Below are 21,815 nucleotides of genomic sequence, written 5' to 3'. Positions count from 1 at the left end.
CGTATACACGGCCGACGGGCCAGGATGCCGGGCCGTCCATCCCCTACCAGCGCCGCGGCCAATGAGAGAGACGCGGCCGCTAGGAGAAGCCGCCGCCCCTCGCGCCCCGGACCTAGGAGGGGAGCGCGTGCGGCCGCCGGACTCCGCCCCTTGCCTGGACCCTTCCTTGATGAACACTGCCCGACCTACACAAATCCCGCAGCACAACGAGGACACCAGATTCCCTGTTATTTTGGACACTTTCCCCCTTTTGGCCACTTTTATTCCCTTTGTTTTATGATTTCTGTTAATAAAAGCCTCTCCGAGGCCTGACGCCACGCCCACTGTGTCTGTCTTGTGCTCCTCCCGTGACAACTTTTACAAACAAGTTTATCAATCCTTTAGAATTGTATGATTGTCTGAATATAGACTGCCTGAGATGTGATCTTCATCCAAGTATTAAATAAATACATCAGTATTTAATAACACATACAAATGTGTCACGTCATTATTGAACAAAATGTTGTACAATCTTGAAAACTTCAGAATTCTCTTTTTTCGACAAAACCTTGCTTCAGATTCTGATCTGTGCGGCTCACGGTTCATCATCGCTCACCCCGCTGACTCTAACCTCTCGTTTAAAGGAATATCTCACTCAAAAATAAACATCTGCTATAAATGTGCTCCCCCTCTGTTCATCAGAGATCAGGAGAAGTGTGTGTCTTCATCAGGTTTGTAGAAATGTAGCACTGCATCAGTGTCTCATCAGTGAATGCTCTGCAGTGAATGGGTGCCGTCAGAATGAGAGTCTGATAAACACATCCCAATAATCCACAGTCCATCAGTGAACATCTGGAGAAGACAAAACCTGAAACACATCCAGCATTAAGATGATTTTATCTCAAACACATAGAGTCTATAATCATAATAACACTTCCTCCAGTGAAACAGTGCATCTGCTGTTGTCTCTCACAGATTAGTTTAGATCTGTTTAACCGCTGCTTGATCTGTGCAGATTTCTCTCCTGATTCAGACCAGAACACTTCTTCACTGGAGGAAGTGATATTATGGATTATAGACTTCTATTTTCCTTATTTTCATTTTCATTTCTATTCCTTTAATATGCTGTTTAATAAATATATCACATCAACACAAGCCAATAAATTTCAGAATATCCATGTATCTATGATCAAAGGATATCTGAGTAAAAGTAAATGCAGAGGGAAATAAACAGAGTTGAAGCTGCTGGTCTGGTCTGAAGGAAACAGTCAAAGAGATGAAATATGAAAGTGCTGAATGACAGCCTTGACTGCTTTTATATGTCAGAACTCATATATTTAATACTTAATTTCTATTTTATGAAACTGTTATACCAGCTCCAGCTGTCTAAACCACTTATGATTAACCAGTGGTTATGTTCACTAAACTAACACAAATATTTATACACACACATGGAGATGTTATGCCTTCAAACAGAGTCCAAATATGTGTTTCTTGGATGAGGTTCAAGTTCAGCCCTCGTGTCGGAGTCATCCCCTTCCACCGTGTTCCTCGTGAACTCCACCCCCCAGCTCTTCACCTGCCCCGGGATCACGGCGAGCTCCGGTGAGCGCAGGGGACGCTTCCATGGCGGAGTCTCAGCTCCGGTGTCTGGAGGACGGGCTCATGCCCCCCGCGGTGCCCGAGTCCCGGCCGCAGTTCTACTACAGCGAGCAGCACCGGGCGGCCCTCGAGCGCCTGATCACCGGCGGACACGGAGCCTTCACGAGCCTCCTGAAGCACGAGGACGGACAAGACTTCCTGTCTGCGCGGGAGGTCAAGACCATCACCGGCACCTTCGTCAAATACCCGAGCGAGGAAGACGACGGAGCGAAGCGCGGGAGCAGGAACAGCTCCGGGTCAATGCGCTCCACGTACTGGCCGCAGATGTCGGACACCGAGGTTCCGCCGCTGGACCTGGGCTGGCCCTCATCCGGGCTCTTCAAAGGGGTCACCCGGGTGTCGGTCTACACTCACCCGCCCAAAGAGAACAGCCCGCACATCAAGGAGGTGACCCGCAAACTCATCCAGGAGTCCAGCAAGGTCAGAGCTCGCAATAAACTGTTTCTGCATGAACATAAATTATAAAGAGGTTTTAGTGTAGACTACACTGTAAAAAAAAAAAAAAAAAAAAATTATATATATATATATATATATATATATATATATATAACGATATATACATTTGTATAAATGGATACATTTTAGTTGATCTAAAACCAGTTCATTTAAAGGTTGCCACTTTTAGCTTACTAACAGTGACTAAATTGTGGGCTATCAGCTGGTAACTATGGTTACCGTGATAAATATTTCTAAGGGGAATCCTGTTCATCATCATCATCATCATCATCAGTTCCGTGTTCTCTTTCTTCTGATCGCTGTCACTCCCTACACTGGAAATGTGACAGAAGAGCCTCATGTGGTCAACATCTCAGTTCACTGGTTTATAATAGTGCACTTAAAAAACTGTAACTGGCAGCTTGGAGGTTGCAACATTTTATGCTTTACAGATGTACAGTAATGTATATATCATTAACTTAAATAATGTTAATATACAAAATTGCTAAAAAACTGTTTTTATATTCGTACCGTAAAAATGAATTATATAAAATATATAAAAACTGAAAATGTTGGTAATGTTTTGTCAGGACGTTGTCTTTTCATTTCTGTTAACCCTAAAGTGCACAATTCAAATTACAGTCAGAGGAAACAGAACTGATCAGAAAACGAAGTATTTTAATGAAAACCCATCACATGTGATCCATCACAATCACTTTTACAGATGATCTCTCTCTATTCTCACTATTAATACTGTACTGTAACTGTAAATCTGCATGAAATGCCCCATTAGATCTTTACAGTTTTCTGATTCAGTGCTGGATGCTTTCAGATCTTGTTCAGACTTGATCTAAGTGTCTGGAATCACTGACTCACAGGAAGTGACACATATTCTGTTTTCCCAAACATCTGTCCTGTGAAAGAAGCGGGAAGTGTGTGTGTAATAATGCATTGATCAGGAGGAAAGTGTGTGAATCAGCAGCTCTTCATACTTACAGTCTGAAGTGTTCCTGTAATCCTGATCAACACTCGTCTCTTCTGGAAACATCTGGACATGAAATATCATACAGTATCAATCATTTATAAGAGGCTTTGTGTTAGAAACAGACTCGAGTCACTATTCACTAAAAAATCTCAAATTTCATTAGCATTAGATGTTCAAAAAATATGCATCAGCATGCATTGCTCAATATGCATGCACTGTAAAAAAAAAAAAAAAAAAAAAAAAATTATGGTATAAAGCCAGCAGCCGTGGTTACCGGAAAAAATACGGTAACAATGTTTTAGGTTTTACGGTTTTACCTTAAAGAAACACAGTTATAAAAAAAAATGCAAACCAAATTTGAAATGCAACGCAGAGAATTCTGGGAATGTCAGTTTACGTTTTTTCTCTGTAAATTTTACAGGATATTAACCATTTAACAGGTTTGTACTGTAGCATTTTCACAGTTTTTTAACCATTAAAATCACGTTCCATGAGATGAATCCTGGTTTAGTCAGAGTATCATCAGTATTCTCGTTCATCTGCTGCTGATGAGAGTGAACGAAGCGTCTGTCTGTGTGTTGTCCAGGTCGTGGCGATCGTGATGGACCTGCTGACCGATCTGCAGATTCTGCGGGATCTGTTTGAGGCGTCCAAGCGCGGTGTTCCCGTCTACATCGTTCTGGACGAGCCGGGAGCGCCGCTCTTTCTGGACATGTGCAGCCGGCTGCAGGTCGGACACAGAGAGCTGAAGGTGCACAGCTGCTCCACGAAAAACACTGGATTTCTTCAAATAGAAGAAAACATTTTAACCACATATCTACAATTACTTATCTACACAATTTAATAAAATTAATACAAATATGTATAGACAATAAAAAAATGACTAATAAACTAAAACTCTAACTAAAATGAAAATGGTGATATAAATATATAAAATATAAATCTAAAAAAGTAACTTATTAGGTTCTTTATTGGCATTGATGGTTTTATGAAGAACCTTTAATATCCAACATTGAACAAAAGTTGTTTTAGTCTTTAAATGTTCTTCACACTAAGAAAAGAAAGGTTCTTTTAAGAACTTCTTTGAGGAACCAAATATAATAGTTCTGTGGCATCAGTGTGAAAACACCCTTTTGAACCTTTGCTTTAAGAGTGAAACTTAGTCCCCATTAAAAAAAAAAAATGTTTTTATATATCAAACTTTTTAAAATATACATTTTATTTTAAATATATAAATGTATGTAATTTTGTGCAATTTTTTAAAATACATTTTGAAACGTATTTTGGTTCATGAAGGTTGAAACTAAATATAATGTCTATTTCAAAAACAAATGTAATTCAGTGTCACTATTTACATCATATTTAACATATTTAAAAAATGTATGTTTTGGCCACAATAAATGCATTTTTGCCTTATGGGTCCGATCAAAACCCACTGAGACGTTAGCTCCTGTTTAATGGTTGTGTTCCCGTCAGAATATCCGGACTCGGACCGTGAAGGGAATCGGGTTGAATCTGTCCGTGGGGAGAATCCCAGGAAACGTCCAGAGCAAGTACATGCTCATCGATGGAGATAAAGTCATGTTTGGGACGTACAGGTGAGCGAGAGTTACCCATGTACCGTCTGACAGAAGCTCTTCACATCTCACGCTGTGTCTGTGTCTCTGCAGTTTCTCCTGGAGCTCTTCTCGGATGGACAGAAACATGATCACCGTGATGTCGGGGCAGGTGGTGGATTTCTACGATAACGATTTCCGAGAACTTTACGCCATCTCAGACAAACTGGACCTGTTTAAGCAGTTTCACATGACCAAGCCTCAAACGGGAACCCTGTCCCGGGCCTCAGTGTCCAAACGCCCCGCAGTGGCCACTTCACGCTTCCAGGTCAATCTCGGAGACGTGACGCGTGGAGATGGGAAAGTGCCTGCACACAAATACCACAATCCCAAATACCTGCTAGCGCTCGGACAGATCCCGGGACCCACGGAGCCGCTGCAGGACTTCCTTAATAAGATGGATCCGGAGCCGGAGCCGGAGAATCCCACAGCAGACCTGGAGAACATCACACCTGCTCCCTCTCCACCCGAGAAGAAAGAGTCCAAGAAACTCAGAAAACTGACTTTTAACACAAAGCGGTGGAGGAAAGGGAAGAAGGATAAAACAAGTGACGCGGTTATAGAAGAGAACGCTGCGAACCCTTCAGACGAGGCGTCGAAACACACGCTTCCCAGCGACGAGACGCAGGACAGCCTCAAGAAGAAGAAGAGAGGATTCAGATGCCTTTTTACAAAAAGCTAACGCCAGCTGTTTGAATTACAGACCACTGAAACCTGTTAACCCTCATTCAGCCGTGTTTAGAGGACACAGGGTTCCTGATGTGTTTGTGATGCGAGCGATGTGTAAACAGCTCAGTGTTCACGTGTGTGACACGACAGAGAAACCTGAGGAAGAAACCTCTACATTACATTAGGTTTCTCACATCCGTCATTCTGGAAGCGTGAGGAAAAAGGGAAAAATGGTGCATAAAGGACTTTTTTAAAAAAAATAAGGGTTTTGTATTCTGGGTGACATTTTATGAATACAATTTTTACATTTTTCATAATCTGCCTGTAAATGTTTGCATCTAAGGGGATACGGCATAAATCACAATTATTATATATATAAATATATGTTTTACATATAGACTCCGTTGTCTGTAGACTTTAGACTTTGTCGCCTCTTTCAGAAAATCATTCCGATACTTCAGACTCTTAAATGATCATTTATCGATGATGATTTAATCATAAATCGATTCGTTGGCAATACTGAATTTAGTTTTAGGTCAACGATACATGGATCTGTTCGGAGGCTATAGTTTAACAGAAGAGTTTTTATCATGTTGATCATTTATAGGACCTAGAAATGCATATCAAATATGATACATTATGCTAATATTTTGAGTAGTTCTAGTGTCTGTAATAAATAGACATTGTAACTATTGTTTAACAGAATGTTACAATGTTTACTGTAAGTTAGTATGAGAGAATCAGATGTAGCTGAAATGTTGTAGCACACATTGCCAAACAAGCGGTTTTCAGTCAACAAACACAAATATCCTGAAGAAGCCTCGAACTTTAAACCTGACTTTGACCCTTCAGGGCTAGAATCAACAAGCCGTCCAGTCATTCCTCCCTGATATAAACAGTTTATTTTCTCTTCTTTAGTTGCATCATGCACACACTTTCTGCTCACAGCTGTTGAGAACAGATTGGCTGTGTGTCACCACACTTTAATAGACAGATTAAACACTAATACACACGAAATACAAGAATGAATATCTGTGTAGTGCTCCTCACAGCAAAGCCAGCAAACAGAGAACATTCAAAGGTATGAACAAACTTTTGTCCAAATGTAATAATGTCAGGAGTTACTTATATGTTGTTTTATAGAACCTTTTTTGTTTGTTTGTTTGTTTTTTAAGTTTAGTTGGATGTTAATCTAAGTAACTTTACAGTTTACATTTACTTGCATTTAGAAAAATATTCCCATAATTTTAGGAAAGTTATCAAATGGGATGTCCCTTTCGAAGATTAACCAAAGACACATCAGCCAATCAGATGCCAGATGAGCCAAACCTACACAATTAAGATTCTCGGTAGTTTCTTATTAGCTAAACAAATATTAAAAAGGTCTAAAGCTGTCACAGACACAGATGTGATTATATTTTACTGAAAGTAGCCTGACAAAAACCTTTTTTTTAATTGTTTACAGCCAGAGGTGGGTAGTAACGAGTTACATTTACTTCGTTACATTTACTTGAGTAATTTTTCATGGTAACTAATACTTTTCGGAGTATATTTAAAGATGGGTACTTTATACTCTTACTTGAGTAAATTTTTGGGGAAAAATCTTTACTTTTACTTCGTTACCCTGGGCGACGCCCCTCTCGTTACTTTATCTTCATGCAATAAATGTTATAAATGCTTCAGTTTATTCCAAACGCGCCGTCTACTTTTCTCTGGGCAATGAGCGATGCCCATTCGCGAATGATTCATTCTTTTGAGTCAATTCTGTTCAAAGGCTTGATCAAACCAATTGGCAAACGAGTGAATTGGTTCATGAATCAGTTTGAATGAGTCGTTCAGTACCCTGCCGCACGCGCTGAGCGTCTGAAGCGGTTCACTCAGAGTTGTAACGTTTAAGAATATCAGCAGCGTTGAAAACGTGGCTATGGAACTGCACTGAATTGAAAGCAAATCTGCAAAAGCCATTATTTGCTTGGGATGGAGATCCTTATTAGATGAACGCGTGTGCTGTCTACTGTTTAACAGGTAATAACTTGGGCTACATTCGATTACAGTACACGATACCACTGTGATATTAGTTTGTTGTACGTGTGTGGCTTATAACAGAGGGAAGTCAAGTTGAATGCATCTTCCAAAAGACAAAAAATAGCCGATTAAGATTTTATTAATTTTAATACAATCACACCGGTGCGAATACGTTCAGAAAGTCATATCATCAGCTGCTAAATTCAGATCTGTGATCGCTTGCTGGCGCTGAGCCAGAGACAGACGCGTTTTTACAGCGTTGCGCATTAACCAACACGGTTCTGTTGAGCTTTTGAATGCAATGGCCAATCAGAGGTGTTCAGATGAGTCATCGCTGAAATGCCGGTGCTTCCTTCACACGCTCACTGACTGAATACCTCTTTCTGGCGAATTCTCTCATCAGAAACAACAAAGTGCAGATGTGTGTACGAATCTATAATTAAGATATTGATTTCACAGTGTTAACAGTTTCAGTGATTTTAATGGGAGTTTCTGAGAGTGATTGAACTCTAGACTGTCAGTGAAAATGATCTTTAATAATGTAAATGTTATTTGCTCTCTTTCTGAACAATGAAAGATTAGTAGCAATATTTATATCACATTAACTTTCAATGTTAAATTCACATTTAATATAAAGTCAGTTGTATTAAAAATATGTTATGGCATGACATCTCTGTTACTTAAGTAAACAGACAGGGTTTTATAATAAATTACATAAATTGGAGTAAAGGCTGATGAAATATATACATTTATACACACACACACACACACACACACACATACATTACATACATTTTATCTATATATCTAAATAAAAATAGGCTCCGTATATATGACCCAAAGTAACTAGTAACTAACTACTTGAGTAGATTTTTTATCCGATACTCTTTTACTCTTACTCAAGTAACTATTCAAGACTAGTACTTTTACTTTTACTTGAGTAAATATTTCTAGAATTACTTTTACTTTTACTTGAGTAAAGTTTTTGGGTACTCTACCCACCTCTGTTTACAGCAGTTTTAATTTTAGAACTAAAGCGATCAAAGACTCATGAGTGGCGTCGCCCTCTGCTGGTGAACCTGAACATCACACACACACACACACACACACACACATTCTTCTGAGCTCGTGCCGCAGACTCAAGAGAAAGCATGCAGTAAGAAGTGCGTCATTTGAGACACGGCCAAAAATGCTCTTCTGCTTTTATTCACTGTTTGACATTGTTTAGCCGGATCTGCGCGCGTGTGTGTGTGTGTGTGTGTGTGTGTGTGTGTGTGTGTGTGTGTGTGTGTGTGTGTGTGTGTGTGTGTGTGTGTGTGTGTGTGTGTGTGTGTGTGTGTGTGTGTGTCTACTTAATCATATTTTGGGAGCAAAGTTCTACCCAAAAGTGAGAAAACCCTGACAAAATCGCCCAAAAAAATAAATACTGAAACTCAATTTGGGGACATCCACATTTGTAAAACTGGCATAGAAATAAAGTAAGCAAAGGTTTTGTTTTTTTTACTGTAAAATTTCAGAAAGTTTTCTGTGAGGGGTAGGTGTGGGGTAACAAATTACAAATCTCTATGTAAGAACAATAGAAATTTATGTAAGGTCCCCATTTAGACAGCAAAGTAAACGTGTGTGTCTGTGTGAGTGTGTGTGTGTGTGTGTGTGTGTGTGTGTGGGTGTTTGTGTGTGTGTGTCTGTGTGTGTGAATGCTGCAGAACTTCTTCTTTTAAGAAAACCAGCACAAAAGGCACGTTTGGTATCATGTCCTGATGACACTAATGTGTGTTTCAGCTCAAACTGCACACACACTTTTCATAAATGACCATCCTCACGTGAGATCTGGCCTCAGATCCGAGGACTTACTGTAACAGCTCTGAACAGGAAGTGACCACACGTGAGTGAGACTGTAATGAGCTGCAGTCTGAGACCGAGTCCAGACCAGAGCTGATACAGAGAAGAACACGGCTCAGATGAACACGTTTCCTCCGATGCTCTTGAGATGCTGGAGGAACATCTGGAGGAAGGATGGCCTGCCCTGGACCTTCGTGAAGACACCGGCAGATGTCACCTGCTGCTGTTCTGATGGAGGAAGTGAAAGCGATGAGGTCATTTCACGTTTCCCTTTTCACAAGCTGCTGTTGCGTGAATATGACCAGAGCGCAGAGCTTTCATCCTTCTTATTCACGTTTGATTCTGCAATCATCTTTAATAACACAGATTTATCTTCCACATGCACTTCCCCTAAATCTGGATGAGATCATGTTGAAGAGGGTTAAAATAAGATCAAGCACGCACTGATGCTGGGGTCGGTATCACATTTTTAATGTTTCTGAAAGAAGTCTCTTCTGCTCAGCACGGCTGCTTTTATTTGATCAAAAATACAGTAAAACAGTGAAATATTATTGTGATGTAAATCATCTGTTCTCTGTGTGAATCTGTGTTAAAGTGTAATGTATTTCTGTGATGCTCCGCTGTATTTTCAGCATCATTCCTCCAGTCTTCAGTGTCACATGATCTTCAGAAATCAGAATAATATGATGATTTACTGCTCAAGAAACATTTCTGATTATTATCAGTGTTGAACACAGTTGTGCTGATCAATATTTCTGTGGAAACCGTGATATATTTTATTTTTCAGGATTCACAGATGAACAGAAAGTTCAAAAGAACAGCATTTATTTAAATCAGAAATTTTCTAACATTATAAATGTCTATACTGTCACTTTTGATCAATTTAATGCATCCTTGATGAATACAACTAGTCATTTATTTGCTAATATAGCAATTCTGTCTGCTCCAGGAAGGAAATAAATATGCAAGAGAAGCTAATCATTCACGTGAGTGTGTGTGTGTGTGTGTGTGTGTGTGTGTGTGTGTGTGTGTGTGTGTGTGTGTGAATGACGCTGAACTTCTTCTTTTAACAAAACCAGCTCAAAAGTCACGTTTTGTCTGGAGTCCTGATGACACTGATGTGTGTTTCAGCTCAAACACAGACGTTTCATAAAAGACGATCATCATGTGTCTCAGATAATAACTTTATTTAAATAATCTATTTTACAATTCATCACCTATACTCTTTCACACTGTATGATCTATAATATTTACAAGAATATTTTACAAGAAAAACATTTGCTAGAGAAGTCAAAGTGAAAGTGTTTGTCCAGAATGTGTTGTGTGAAGGGAATCGATCACCAGCGTCTCTTCCAGAGGACATTCATTGCCACAAAACACACCAGTGTCTGAAAAATCTCGATAATGTCTCAAATATGATCTCAGTCAATTCTCTTCAGATGAGCCGAGCTGCTCATGCATTTCTCAGACGTACACTCGTGTGACACAGAGCTGATCTCCTGATCTCCGTCTGTTTGCAGTCGCTCCGCTCATTTCTCAGGCACTTTGTTGATGACTTTCTTCTTGCGGATGGACACCAGGTCATAGAAGGGGTCTTTAGTAATGCTGGCCCTGTGGACACACACACACACACACACACACACGTGTCAGACGAGTCCGGTGCGCTCAGACGGCGCTGGAGAGGTGTGTGTGTTCGTACCTGATGGACTCGATCCACTCGTCTCGCTCCTCGGCTGAAGCAGCACAGATGGTGTACGACTGATGCTTCCCTTCCACCACGCGTCCGTCCGTCTCCGTCTTACACGCCTTGATCTTCTGACCCCGGCTGTTGGGGTTATACAGCTCCAAACAATACTACACACAGGTCAAAGGTCACAGGTCAAGCAGTGAGCCACATCACTCTCTACATAGACAGCTGTCTTCTTAGGGAGCATCCTAACAGCAGTGAGTCTGGAGTTTGTGTTTCTCACCATCTACTAGCTCAAATAGTCAACTTTTAATTAGACTGAATTTTGTTTTGTTTTTTTTAGCTAGTGATACTGTGATAGAGTTTTCTTTTCAAGGTGTACATCACATTCACTTTTTTTCATGATGCATGCATATATTTCACACCCAATTTATTTATTCATACTGAATTTTCATGAGGCTTGTATTTATTCAATGCCTAAATTTAACTCTCCCTTTATTTATTCAGTGCAACATTCAACACATTTAATAAATGTATTTATTTAAATTATAGTCTGTTAAATCACTCAATGTATTATATTTATTTGCAATAAGTTTCCATCTGCAAATATTTCTCAGTCAACATTTCCTCATGATAATCTCCACATTATTAAAATCAGAAGTTGCATAATATTTAATGTTTCTGAATTGACATGAACTAACAATGAACAGATTAATAAATGCAATGCAAATGTATATCAAATGTATAGAACATCAACTAAGGGGAGTTTATTGTAAAGTGGTACTAATATTTCTAAGTAAGTTCATTCTGTGTGGTTTGTGTCCACTGTTTAAAGCAGCGTTCTCATTGCTAGAGTTTAGGGTAGTAACACATCTCACCGGTTTGCGTGGAAACATGACTTCCCTCACACACAGGTTCTCCAGAGGAATGATTCCTCGCGGCTCTTTGTCCTGAACACAAACACACATCAGTCCTGATCTACACAGCTTCATGCTTTCAGAGAGACGGCTGCTGTTCTTACCGTGGTGTATTCAAAGTAATACAGACAGTTATCGGTCAGGATGAACCAGCGTCTCTTCCACGTCTTCACACGGCCGCCTGTCGACAGATAACACATAACACAGTCTGAGCATCTACTTGACACGAGGACAGTGAACACAAAGTATGCAACTGATAGACTTGTCTGATTGTGTTATACGCAGTGCAGACTCTGAGCGGTGTTTTACCCAGTTTGAGCAGCCATCCCTCTCGGTCCGGGTTGAAGAAGGTGTGCGTCAGATCGTTCCCATCATCCTCGGGGATTTTGAAGGGTTCGTTGTGTATGCTGTGGTACAGGTTCTGTTGATGCAAAGAAGCACACATCGAAACCCTGACCTTCCTGTTATCACATGCACACATCATCTTTCATGGAAATGCACATATTCATTCAATAAATGCAACTACATTAGAATAGTACGACACAATGGGACTGTCACCAGTCGAATTAAATCAGTATTACCACTTTGCACTGCATGTGTGGCAGAGAAACTGCATTTAGAGCAGGATTTAGATGTGTTGAATGCAGCTCGGATATGCAATGAATGCATTTACACTAACTGCATAAATAATGAATGTGTTAAACATAAAATATACTTGAATTAGCAAAACTGTCCATGCTGACAATACTGTGTGTAAAATGAATGCCACTTAATATCAGCAATTAGCTAGAACATAACATTACCTTTTATTTATTTATTATATACTGTAGCATAGAGTTTGTAAATTAGAAGAAAGATGAGCATCTGGATCAAGCCTGTGCCGTTATTTCAGAACAGGTCTTTCCGAACTGAAACCGGATGTGTCATGTGACCAGCGAGGCTGATTGTGATTGGCTGCTCACCGTCAGAAGCTCGTTGGGTAGGTCTTGTCCGTTGTTAATGCCGCGGTTCATGCTGATGAATCTCTCGAGCGAGGTCTTGTCCTTCACGTTGGGATTGTGCAGACTCGTGTTCAGCATGATGATGGCAAACGACAGGATGTAACACGTGTCTGACCATCACAATAATAACAACAAATTATTTGTCATTCACTCAAAATCAGGCTTAAATTGAATATTTACGCATTTCAAGTGCATACAAAATATCCATTTAGATTAAGCATATTGTGATGCATACTGTACAGTCTATTTGTCATTTTATTAACTTATTGCATTAATTAGATTTTATTTACATAATAATATTTTCAATGGAATTCCTTAGAAACAGCAATAACCCATATAGCTAAATATAATTTTGTGGCCAAAATATATTTACAATATATGCCGAATATATGTTGTTAACAGTTAACAGAACTAAGTTTTTTCCAGAATTATAAAATTTTCTGAATTAATTTTTGGATCTAATTTTCTGAATATTCTAATGTGACAAATGTGAATTTATTTTTATATAGTTCAAAATATATTTGTATATTTTAACTTTTAAAATTTATATTTTTTTAAATGTGCAAAAAATATGTATTTGTAGAAAATATATTTACGCACATGTATTTTGAAGTAAAAAAAAAATATTAATATTAATATATCAAAATATAATTTATGTCCAATATATGTTGTTAACAGTAATGCTCAATAAAATATAAAAATATATATTTAATATACAAAATATAGTTGGTTTCAGCCCACATTTACCAAAATATATTTTAAAATATATAAATAAACATTTTAAGCAAATATGTTATTTGGCCTTTTATTTCATTTGTATTATTATTTTTGTTTTTGCATATTTTTTAATATATTATAATGTTACATTTTTTTTAATTAAGAAAAATGATATATATATATTTATATATATATATATATATATATATATATATATATATATATATATATATATATATATATATATATATATATATATTTATTTTTATTTTTATTTTTTTTACATTTTTTTTTTTTTTTGCTGTATGGAAAACTTGTTTATGTGTAACTGACAAATATGCATCACTTTAACTGTATTTGTTTGTGTTCAAATTTAAACATGCAATGCAAATACATAAATCTTACATTTTGACCGAAATATTTTTTGAATGTATAAACTGTTAATCAGCATTTTATCGGCCATTAGATATTAACCCCACATGCAGGAGTGAGTTTAACCTGTGGACTGGAAGACGTTGGCGTTGCAGTTACAGTAGCGCGTGGCGAAGGCCTCCATCATGCGATCGATCTTCTGAGCTTCACCCGGCAGACGGAAACTCCACAAGAACTGCCTGAGAAAGAACCAGACAAACAGGAATAAGACGAGTTCAGCGGCTCGTCTGAGGATGAAGAGGAGCTCGTGTTCTCACCGTAACGCCTGGACCAGGTTCAGATCCGAAAACTCGTGCAGCTCCACGAACGCTTTGAGGATCTGCAGGTGCATGTCCTCCCTGAAACACCAGACATGATCAGATCCACACACACACACACACACACACATCTGATGGTTGATATGTCACCTCTCTCCCAGGAAGTCTCCGATGGCGGTCTTATTCAGTCCTTCCTCTTTATACAGAAACTCGGCCACTCGTTCTGGTTTCCAGTCCAGAAGCTCATTATCCACCAGATACTTGATTCCCTGAAACACAGAGCGGTTTGAGCCATTCAGTGACCAGATCAAACACAGAAGAGATGTTTGTTTGAGTTTAGCAGCTCCCCCACACCAGTTCCTCCACAGTTTTACAGATTTTCCTTCAAACCCACACTTCCCTTTTTTCAGCAGAATGACTAAAGAAAGACTAAAACCCTCGATGCTAAATCAGACAGACTATTACTCTGGTTATGTTTTGGTCACCTACAATATTAGGTTAGATCAGATGTCAAGAGTGGCAGTATTCATCTGTGAATCCTGATAAAAAAATTTAATGTATCAGTTTCCACAGAAATATTGAGCAGCACAACTGTGTTCAACATCGATAATAATCAGAAATGTTTCTTGAGCAGTAAATCATCATATTATTCTGATTTCTGAAGATCATGTGACACTGAAGACTGGAGGAATGATGCTGAAAATACAGCGGAGCATCACAGAAATACATTACACTTTAACACAGATTCACATTGAGAACAGCTGTTTGAAATAGTAATAATATTTCAAAAATAATTATCAAACTAATGCAGCTTTGTTGAGCAGGAGAGACTTACATCCACCAAACGTTTGAACACTAGTGTGTGTTGTGTGTTGTGTAGTTGGATTTGTTTAGTGTGTTTGTGGTGGTAACACGTATGTCTCTGAACTTCACAGAGATCAAACATTCGCGTGTCTCTCTCTCTCTCTCTCTCTGTCGTCTCTTCTCAGCTCATCATGTCTTCAGCAGCTCATGGTGGTCTCTCTGTTTAACGTGCAGCAGCAAAACCACAAAGATTCAGAATAAGAAAACCAAAAGTATTTCAGGTGTTGACCTGAGGGCGTTCAGATCCTCCATGTCACTCCGTCTGTCTCTCTCTCTCTCTCACACACACACACACACACACACTCAGAGACCTGAACATACTGCAGTTTGAGGCTGAATGTCTCTCTCTGTATCAAATCTAAGGTCTCTCCTACAGTATGACGAATGTGTGGAGGTGAGCGTCTGTGAACGTTCCACTCCTCATCTCACACTGGAACATCATCATCATCATCATCCTCCAGATCTCACCTTTTTAGGATCCATGTTGAATTTCTTCTTGCCGCTACAGAAGCGTTTCTCCCTCTCGAGCGTCTTACTGCAGAAGAGACAAGCAGATAATGAAATAAAATATAAATATTAGATGAAAAACTGAACAAAAATGTGAAAAGTTATCTTGACAGCTAACTGGAAATAAATACAAATAATAAAACTGAACTAAAATTACAAAATAAAATAAAAATAAAAGCATAAATTAGCCTAAATAGTAATATTAAAAAAATAATAATAATAATAAAATAAAACAAAAAACAACAAACTGTACAATGTTTTTTTTAACAAAAAACAATATTTTGTCATTTAAAAAAATACAATTACTAATTATGTAATTTATATTAAAATAAAAAATGTAAATATTTAAAAAAATCAAAATGGAAATAAAAACTATAGTAGTATATAAATAATAGGGGAATAGCATTGGTTTGAACTGCTAACTCCGTGGCTGTGTAAGTCAGTATGAGGAGAAGAAGGCAGTGTTAGTTAGAGATCATGTTTCTCTGTGCTTCCTCTGCATCTGAACTACAGTAAGCAGACAATCATGAGACAAACACGATGGATGAACATTCATCCATTCACTCACTTGTCTTCTGCTGACTTGAAATCCTGAATATCTGCCATGACGTTTTCAATCTGGTTCTTCAGTTTCTGTAAGAAAAGTATTTTAAAGATTCAGAACGGAGGAATGATCACAGATTTGATGTACTCTGCTTGACTGAAACCTGGCTAAAACCAAATGATTATATTGGTCTAAATGAGTGGACTCCACTGAACTACTGTTATAAGCATGAGCCCCGTCAAACTGGTCGTGGAGGAGGTGTTGCAACAATATTTAGTGATATTCTCAATGTTACCCAGAAAACAGGACATGGATTTACAGTAACTCATTCTAAATACTTCTGCTTAATGTTACACTGGCAGATCTATTGAATCTCTTGCTCTGGCTACTGTGTATACACCACCAGGGTCATATGAAGGTTTCTAAAATAATTTTCAGATTTCCTCTTAGACCTATTGGTTACCATTGATAAGGCACTAATCGTGGGAGATTTTGATATTCACGTTGATAATACAGAAAATGCATTAGGACTTGTGTTTACCGACATTATAAATACTTTTGGAGTCAAGCAAAATATCACCGGGCCCACTCATCGTTTTAATCATACACTAGATTTAATTATATCGCATGGAATCAATTTTACCAATATAGATATCATACCATTTCCTTGCATCATACATGCCGCGCATCACTGATATTAACTAAATGTCTCAGCGTTATCGTCCAGGAAGAACTATTGTTCCAGCCACTAAAGATAGATTCAGAAATAACCTGCCTGATGTATCTCGACTGCTCTGCGTAACCATAAACACATTTGAACTAGATGAAATGACTAACAACATGGGCACTATTTTCTCTTTTATATTAGAAGCTGTAGCACCCATCAAATTGAAAAAGGTTAGAGAAAAACATACTGTACCATGGTATAACAGTAATACTCACTCTCTCAAGAGAGAAACTCGTAGTCTTGAACGCAAATGGAGAAAAACTAACTTGGAAGTTTTTAGGATTGCATGGAAAAACAGTATGTCCAGCTATAGACAGGCTCCAAAAACTGCTAGGGCAGAGCATATACACAAACTCATAGAAAATAACCAAAACAATCCAAGGTTTTTATTTAGCACAGTGGCTAAATTAACAAATTACCAGACGCCACCTGATTCAAATATTCCACCAACGTTAAATAGTAATGACTTTATGATTTTTTTTCACTTATAAAATAGATAACATTAGAAATACAATAGCGAATGTAGATTCTACAGCATCTAACCCTTCAGTTTCATCCATCGCACCCAAAGATAAACTGCAGTGCTTTGCAAATATAGGACAGGAAGAGCTAAATAAACTTCTCACTGTATCTAAAACAACAACATGTTTATTAGATAATTCATCCACTAAATTACTCAAAGAGTTGTTACCTGTAACCGAAGAACCACTTCTCAATATCATTAACCCGTCGTTATCTTTAGTTCACGTCCCAAAACCATTTAAGCTGGTGGTTATTAAGCGTCTTATTAAGAAACCACAACTAGATTCTAGTGAACTGGCAAATTACAGACCCATTTCAAGTCTTCTATTTATGTCTAAACAAAATTTAAAAAGTTGTGTCTGCTCAATTGAGCTCCTTCCTGCAAAAAAACTAAACAAAAAAGATCTGTAGAAGAAGTTTCAGGCCCCACCAGATCAAGGCTGCATCTCATTTCTAGTCTTACTTGATCTTAGTGCTGCGTTCGACACCATAGATCATGACATACTCATAGATAGATTACAAAACTATACAGGTATTCAAGGGCAGGCTCTAAGATGGTTTAGATCCTACCTGTCCGATCGCTACCATTTTGTTTACTTAAATGGGGAGTCATCTCATTTATCACCAGTAAAATATGGAGTGCCACAAGGCTCTCTCGTAGGTCCTCTGCTATTTTCAATATACATGTTGCCCCTTGGTAATATTATTAGAAAATACGGAATTAGTTTCCATTGTTATCCTGATGATACTCAGCTATATATCTCAACGAGACCAGATGAAACTTTGAGCTAACAGAGTGTGTTAAAAATGTAAAAGCTTGGATGACCAATACTTTTCTCCTATTAAATTCGGATAAGACAGAGATATTACTTATTGGACCTAAAAACAGTACACAGAAACTCTTGGATTACATTTTGCATCTAAAGGGATGTACTGTTACTTCCTCTACAATCTGGGTGTTATATTAGACAGCACCTGTTCTTTAGAAAATCATATTTCCCATGATACAAAACAGCATTCTTCCATCTTAGAAACATTACCAAGCTACGAAACATGTTATCTGTTTCTGATGCAGAAAAGCTAGTTCATGCATTCATGACCTCTAGACTGGACTATTGTAGTGCACTTCTAGGTGGTTGTCCTGCTTCTTCAATAAACAAGCTACAGGTAGTCCAAAATGCAGCAGCTAGAGTCCTTACCAGGTCAAGAAAGTCCACTAAAGGAGGTAGAGCTTTCTCACATTTGGCTCCCAAACTCTGGAATAGCCTTCCTGATAATGTTAAGGGCTCAAACACACTCTCTCTGTTTAAATCTAGATTAAAAACGCATCTCTTTGGCCAAGCATTCAAACAATGCACCTTATAATCTTGGACTGCAGTTATTTCTGATCCAATTAATTATTATTTCTTAGCTTAGTTTTCATCGTCTGTTTGATTACATCTTTAATTGATTTTTCCATACATTTCTGCCATATGTACATTAACTGACAGTTTATAAAGTTTAAAAAGTTCATTTAATGTTTTACAGATGATAAAGACACATATTTAAATCCCCATGGCTGTCTATTATACACATAGCAAAAACTGTGACTGCAAACAATCACGTCAATCAAGATAAGATCATCCATATGAACATGATCGACCCCAGGTCATTTAAGATATAAAAACTTTTTTTTAAGTTTCTAAAACACTGAAATGTCCCGTTTTCTTGTCATGATTATGACGTTATTTAAAGGTTACACAAATGTTTGTTAGAATGCTCATCAAGTACAAATAACACCAAAATTACATTTTATTGTTTTATGAACATTTTATCTCAAGGTTATGCAAAAGTATATCCAATATTAAAGTTTTAAAAATGTTCTATACGAATCACTATAAATATATTTTGCTCTAAAATGTATGAAACTATTAAAAAACGTTAGTGAAAGTTTTGAGAAACATTCCCTGTTAACTGGGAGAGACCTAGTGTGTGTGTGTGTGTGTGTGTGTGTGTGTGTGTGTGTGTGTGTGAAGCAGCACCTGCTGTTCATTTACCTCAATGTCCTCCAGCAGGATCTGCTTGTGCATCTTCAGCCGTTCGATCTCCATCTCTTCCTCCGCCGTCAAATCTGAGAAAACAGCAAACATGACACAGTCACACTAGTGAACGTTTGATCAAACATGACTGTGTCTCCAGCTCTATATAATGAGCTCATACTGCAATGAGTTTCTATTCAACGTGACGTTACCAAAATAAATGTTTCAAACTGATTTGAGCAGATAAGAGTCGTCTGAAATCAGCCTCCCGAAATCTACAGTAAAGCTGAAGACTGGAACAATAAGCTTCACACTGCGTGAGTCTTGTTCTGCTTTATGAAACAGGAAATTGTTGTCATGGGGGCTGATGGCTCCTGTGTGAGGGGCCTCTGTGTGTGTGTGTGTGTGTGTGTGTGTGTGTGTGTGTGTTTCACTTCAGATAAGAGCATCCAAACACACCACAGCGATCAGGGGACAGAAACATGAGCTGATCTATGATATGAAATAAAGAAGCTGACACCAGATCATCTGTCAGATAATATTTCAGCTATGTTACGTCAAACTTCACTTCAATAGAGTTCAAAAAGACATTAGCATTACTTAAAAAAAATACTAATTAATATAAAAAACAAAACTCAACAGAGTTATGATACAGTATACTTTAATCATGTGATCTTTCACACGTTCTGGTGTTGCTGGTGTTATAAACAATAAACATCTGCAAGAACGTCCTGCAGTGGAGAGACAGTGATGAATTAGAGTTTAGGTTAGTTAAAGTTAAACATGTCTTACCTGTGTGACAGCTCTCAGTCATGGTGATGTATGTATATAAGTAGATGTAATGCTGATCTGCTTGAGTTTAGACTCAGACGTTCTTCATGTTGGTTGCAGATGATGTGAGTTCCTCTATCAGGCGCTGCCCTGCCCTACAAACTCTGTTTCACACCAGAAGTGGAGTGTTTCCGCAGGAGGACTTCACACACACACGCACACACACACACACACACACACACACACACAGCTGATCTGATCATGCCATCTGCTGGTGATGGACACACACTCACAAACAGCTTCAGATGACTGTGCTCACACTAACCATCTATCAGCTGTCCCTTTTATTAACTTATCAAATAAACCGGATGATAATGTACGTGTTTTCACATGTATGTGTATGTATGTGTATATGCAGTTTTTTCTATCTGTCTCTTGCTGATACTGTCAGTTCCAGTTCATCTCTATCATTTTGTTTTTGAAAAAATAAAATAATAATAAACCATTTTTAAGAAAGAACAAAGAAAATCTTCTGTGTTCTGTGTTCTGGTGGATTTTGGTCTGAAAAGATATGGTGAAAACATTTTTTTTTTTTAAATCAATTATTCTTTAGTGTTAAAAATGTGTGTCCATCAGAAAACACACTGCTGGAGCTCAGAGCTCAAACTGTAACAATAACCCAATAATCCTGAGCAGATATTTGAGTCTGTCCACCCTGTTACAGGACATTTCTACACTGCGTAACAGGGTGGACGCTAAACCACTGAAGCCCACTGATGGCTAGCAGAAGATATAGAGAGAACTTTAATAGATTCATAACATTTTCATTTTTCATTATAATCTGACTCAACAGGGTGGACAAGTTGAGTTTTACTCTAATAGATACGATTTCTAAAAATGAGGAAAAGAGAGAAACCTTTATGACTAAGATTTCATTTGTTCCTGGATTCATTTTGCCTCCAAGGAAATGATGTCACTTCTATCAGGTCATGTGACTTACAGCACACGCTTCAGATTTAAAGGACAAGAATATCATCAAATATCATAGAGTCGACAAAACTCAATTAATGGTTTTATATATTAAACATATACACTTCAGAAAAAAAATATTTCTGCTAAAAAAGAATTTACAAGTACATGTCTACACTATTAGTCAAAACAGCTCATTCAAAAAAAAAGTGACGTTTACAAAACTGAGTGTCAAGTGCTTCAGAAAGTTTCTTTTTCAATTCTGGTTATTCTTAAGTACTAATCATGATAGTTTTAAACAGGGTCATCTCTGCATCTGATCTGACTTGTATTGTTGCATGGGGACATAAAATCTACCGAACTGTAGGAATGAACCATCCATAGATCTAAAGCACAGAGATGTTTAACAACACCGATCTAAAACACCTCAAGTAAAACATCCAGACCTCCTCAGTCTGCAAAGAACCAGCTCAAGAGCAAAAAACTGTTCTTGATTAGAAACTCTACACAGTCAGAAAATTGTATTTCAGCCTTTCTACTTGAAAATGTTGTGTTTAATTCAATATGCTACTTGCTGTTTCTTTGTTTAATTAATTGCAATTCATTAAATTAATTTACTAGCAATTTCAGAGTGGAAATTGCCTCTAAACCTAATTTCAGTGAAGGTGC

General features: G+C 38.0%; 2 protein-coding genes across 3 annotated transcripts; one reads left to right on the top strand and one right to left on the bottom strand.

Moving 5' to 3' along the window:
• The first annotated feature begins 1,044 nt into the window (after positions 1 to 1,044).
• Positions 1,045 to 9,688, top strand: LOC113095162 (protein FAM83F-like). 2 transcript variants are annotated; one of them, XR_003288281.1, is made up of 5 exons: positions 1,045 to 2,061; positions 3,648 to 3,812; positions 4,538 to 4,659; positions 4,732 to 6,427; positions 9,154 to 9,688. XR_003288281.1 is itself a non-coding variant. In XM_026260794.1 (4 exons), the coding sequence occupies exons 1-4, from the start codon at positions 1,606 to 1,608 to the stop codon at positions 5,357 to 5,359; spliced, it is 1,371 nt and encodes a 456-aa protein (XP_026116579.1). In that variant the 5' UTR covers positions 1,045 to 1,605; the 3' UTR covers positions 5,360 to 6,889. The 2 variants fall into 2 exon arrangements, 1 of the variants encoding a protein (XP_026116579.1); XM_026260794.1 differs by lacking the exon at positions 9,154 to 9,688 and having other exon boundaries at positions 4,732 to 6,889.
• Positions 9,689 to 10,380: 692 nt separating this feature from the next.
• LOC113095167 (cytohesin-4-like) lies at positions 10,381 to 20,338 on the bottom strand. Its single transcript, XM_026260801.1, has 13 exons — positions 20,199 to 20,338; positions 19,425 to 19,498; positions 16,164 to 16,228; positions 15,557 to 15,623; positions 14,375 to 14,493; positions 14,225 to 14,305; positions 14,034 to 14,146; positions 12,780 to 12,928; positions 12,127 to 12,238; positions 11,922 to 11,998; positions 11,779 to 11,850; positions 10,913 to 11,067; positions 10,381 to 10,824 (listed from the first exon to the last, which is right to left on the bottom strand). The coding sequence occupies exons 1-13, from the start codon at positions 20,218 to 20,220 to the stop codon at positions 10,743 to 10,745; spliced, it is 1,188 nt and encodes a 395-aa protein (XP_026116586.1). The 5' UTR covers positions 20,221 to 20,338; the 3' UTR covers positions 10,381 to 10,742.
• Between the last annotated feature and the right edge of the window lie 1,477 nt (positions 20,339 to 21,815).

This window comes from Carassius auratus, unplaced genomic scaffold, assembly GCF_003368295.1.
Source record: "Carassius auratus strain Wakin unplaced genomic scaffold, ASM336829v1 scaf_tig00215630, whole genome shotgun sequence".
In the NCBI taxonomy this organism is placed as follows: domain Eukaryota; kingdom Metazoa; phylum Chordata; class Actinopteri; order Cypriniformes; family Cyprinidae; genus Carassius; species Carassius auratus.
Note: the sequence above shows the minus strand (reverse complement) of the source record. Positions and strands in the feature narration are given on the sequence as shown.

What these genes read in the sequence shown, in the direction of transcription:
- LOC113095167 (XM_026260801.1), bottom strand. Translation starts at nt 20,220, where the DNA reads ATGACTGAGAGCTGTCACACAG. An exon ending in TCCTGCTGGAGGACATTGAG is followed by an intron (nt 16,229 to 19,424) that starts GTAAATGAACAG and finishes CTTTTCTTACAG; the next exon opens with AAACTGAAGAACCAGATTGA. An exon ending in TCATGTTTCCACGCAAACCG is followed by an intron (nt 11,068 to 11,778) that starts GTGAGATGTGTT and finishes ACCTGTGTGTAG; the next exon opens with TATTGTTTGGAGCTGTATAA.
- LOC113095162 (XM_026260794.1), top strand. Translation starts at nt 1,606, where the DNA reads ATGGCGGAGTCTCAGCTCCGGTGTCTGGAGGACGGGCTCATGCCCCCC. An exon ending in TCATCCAGGAGTCCAGCAAG is followed by an intron (nt 2,062 to 3,647) that starts GTCAGAGCTCGC and finishes TGTGTTGTCCAG; the next exon opens with GTCGTGGCGATCGTGATGGA. An exon ending in GTCATGTTTGGGACGTACAG is followed by an intron (nt 4,660 to 4,731) that starts GTGAGCGAGAGT and finishes GTGTCTCTGCAG; the next exon opens with TTTCTCCTGGAGCTCTTCTC.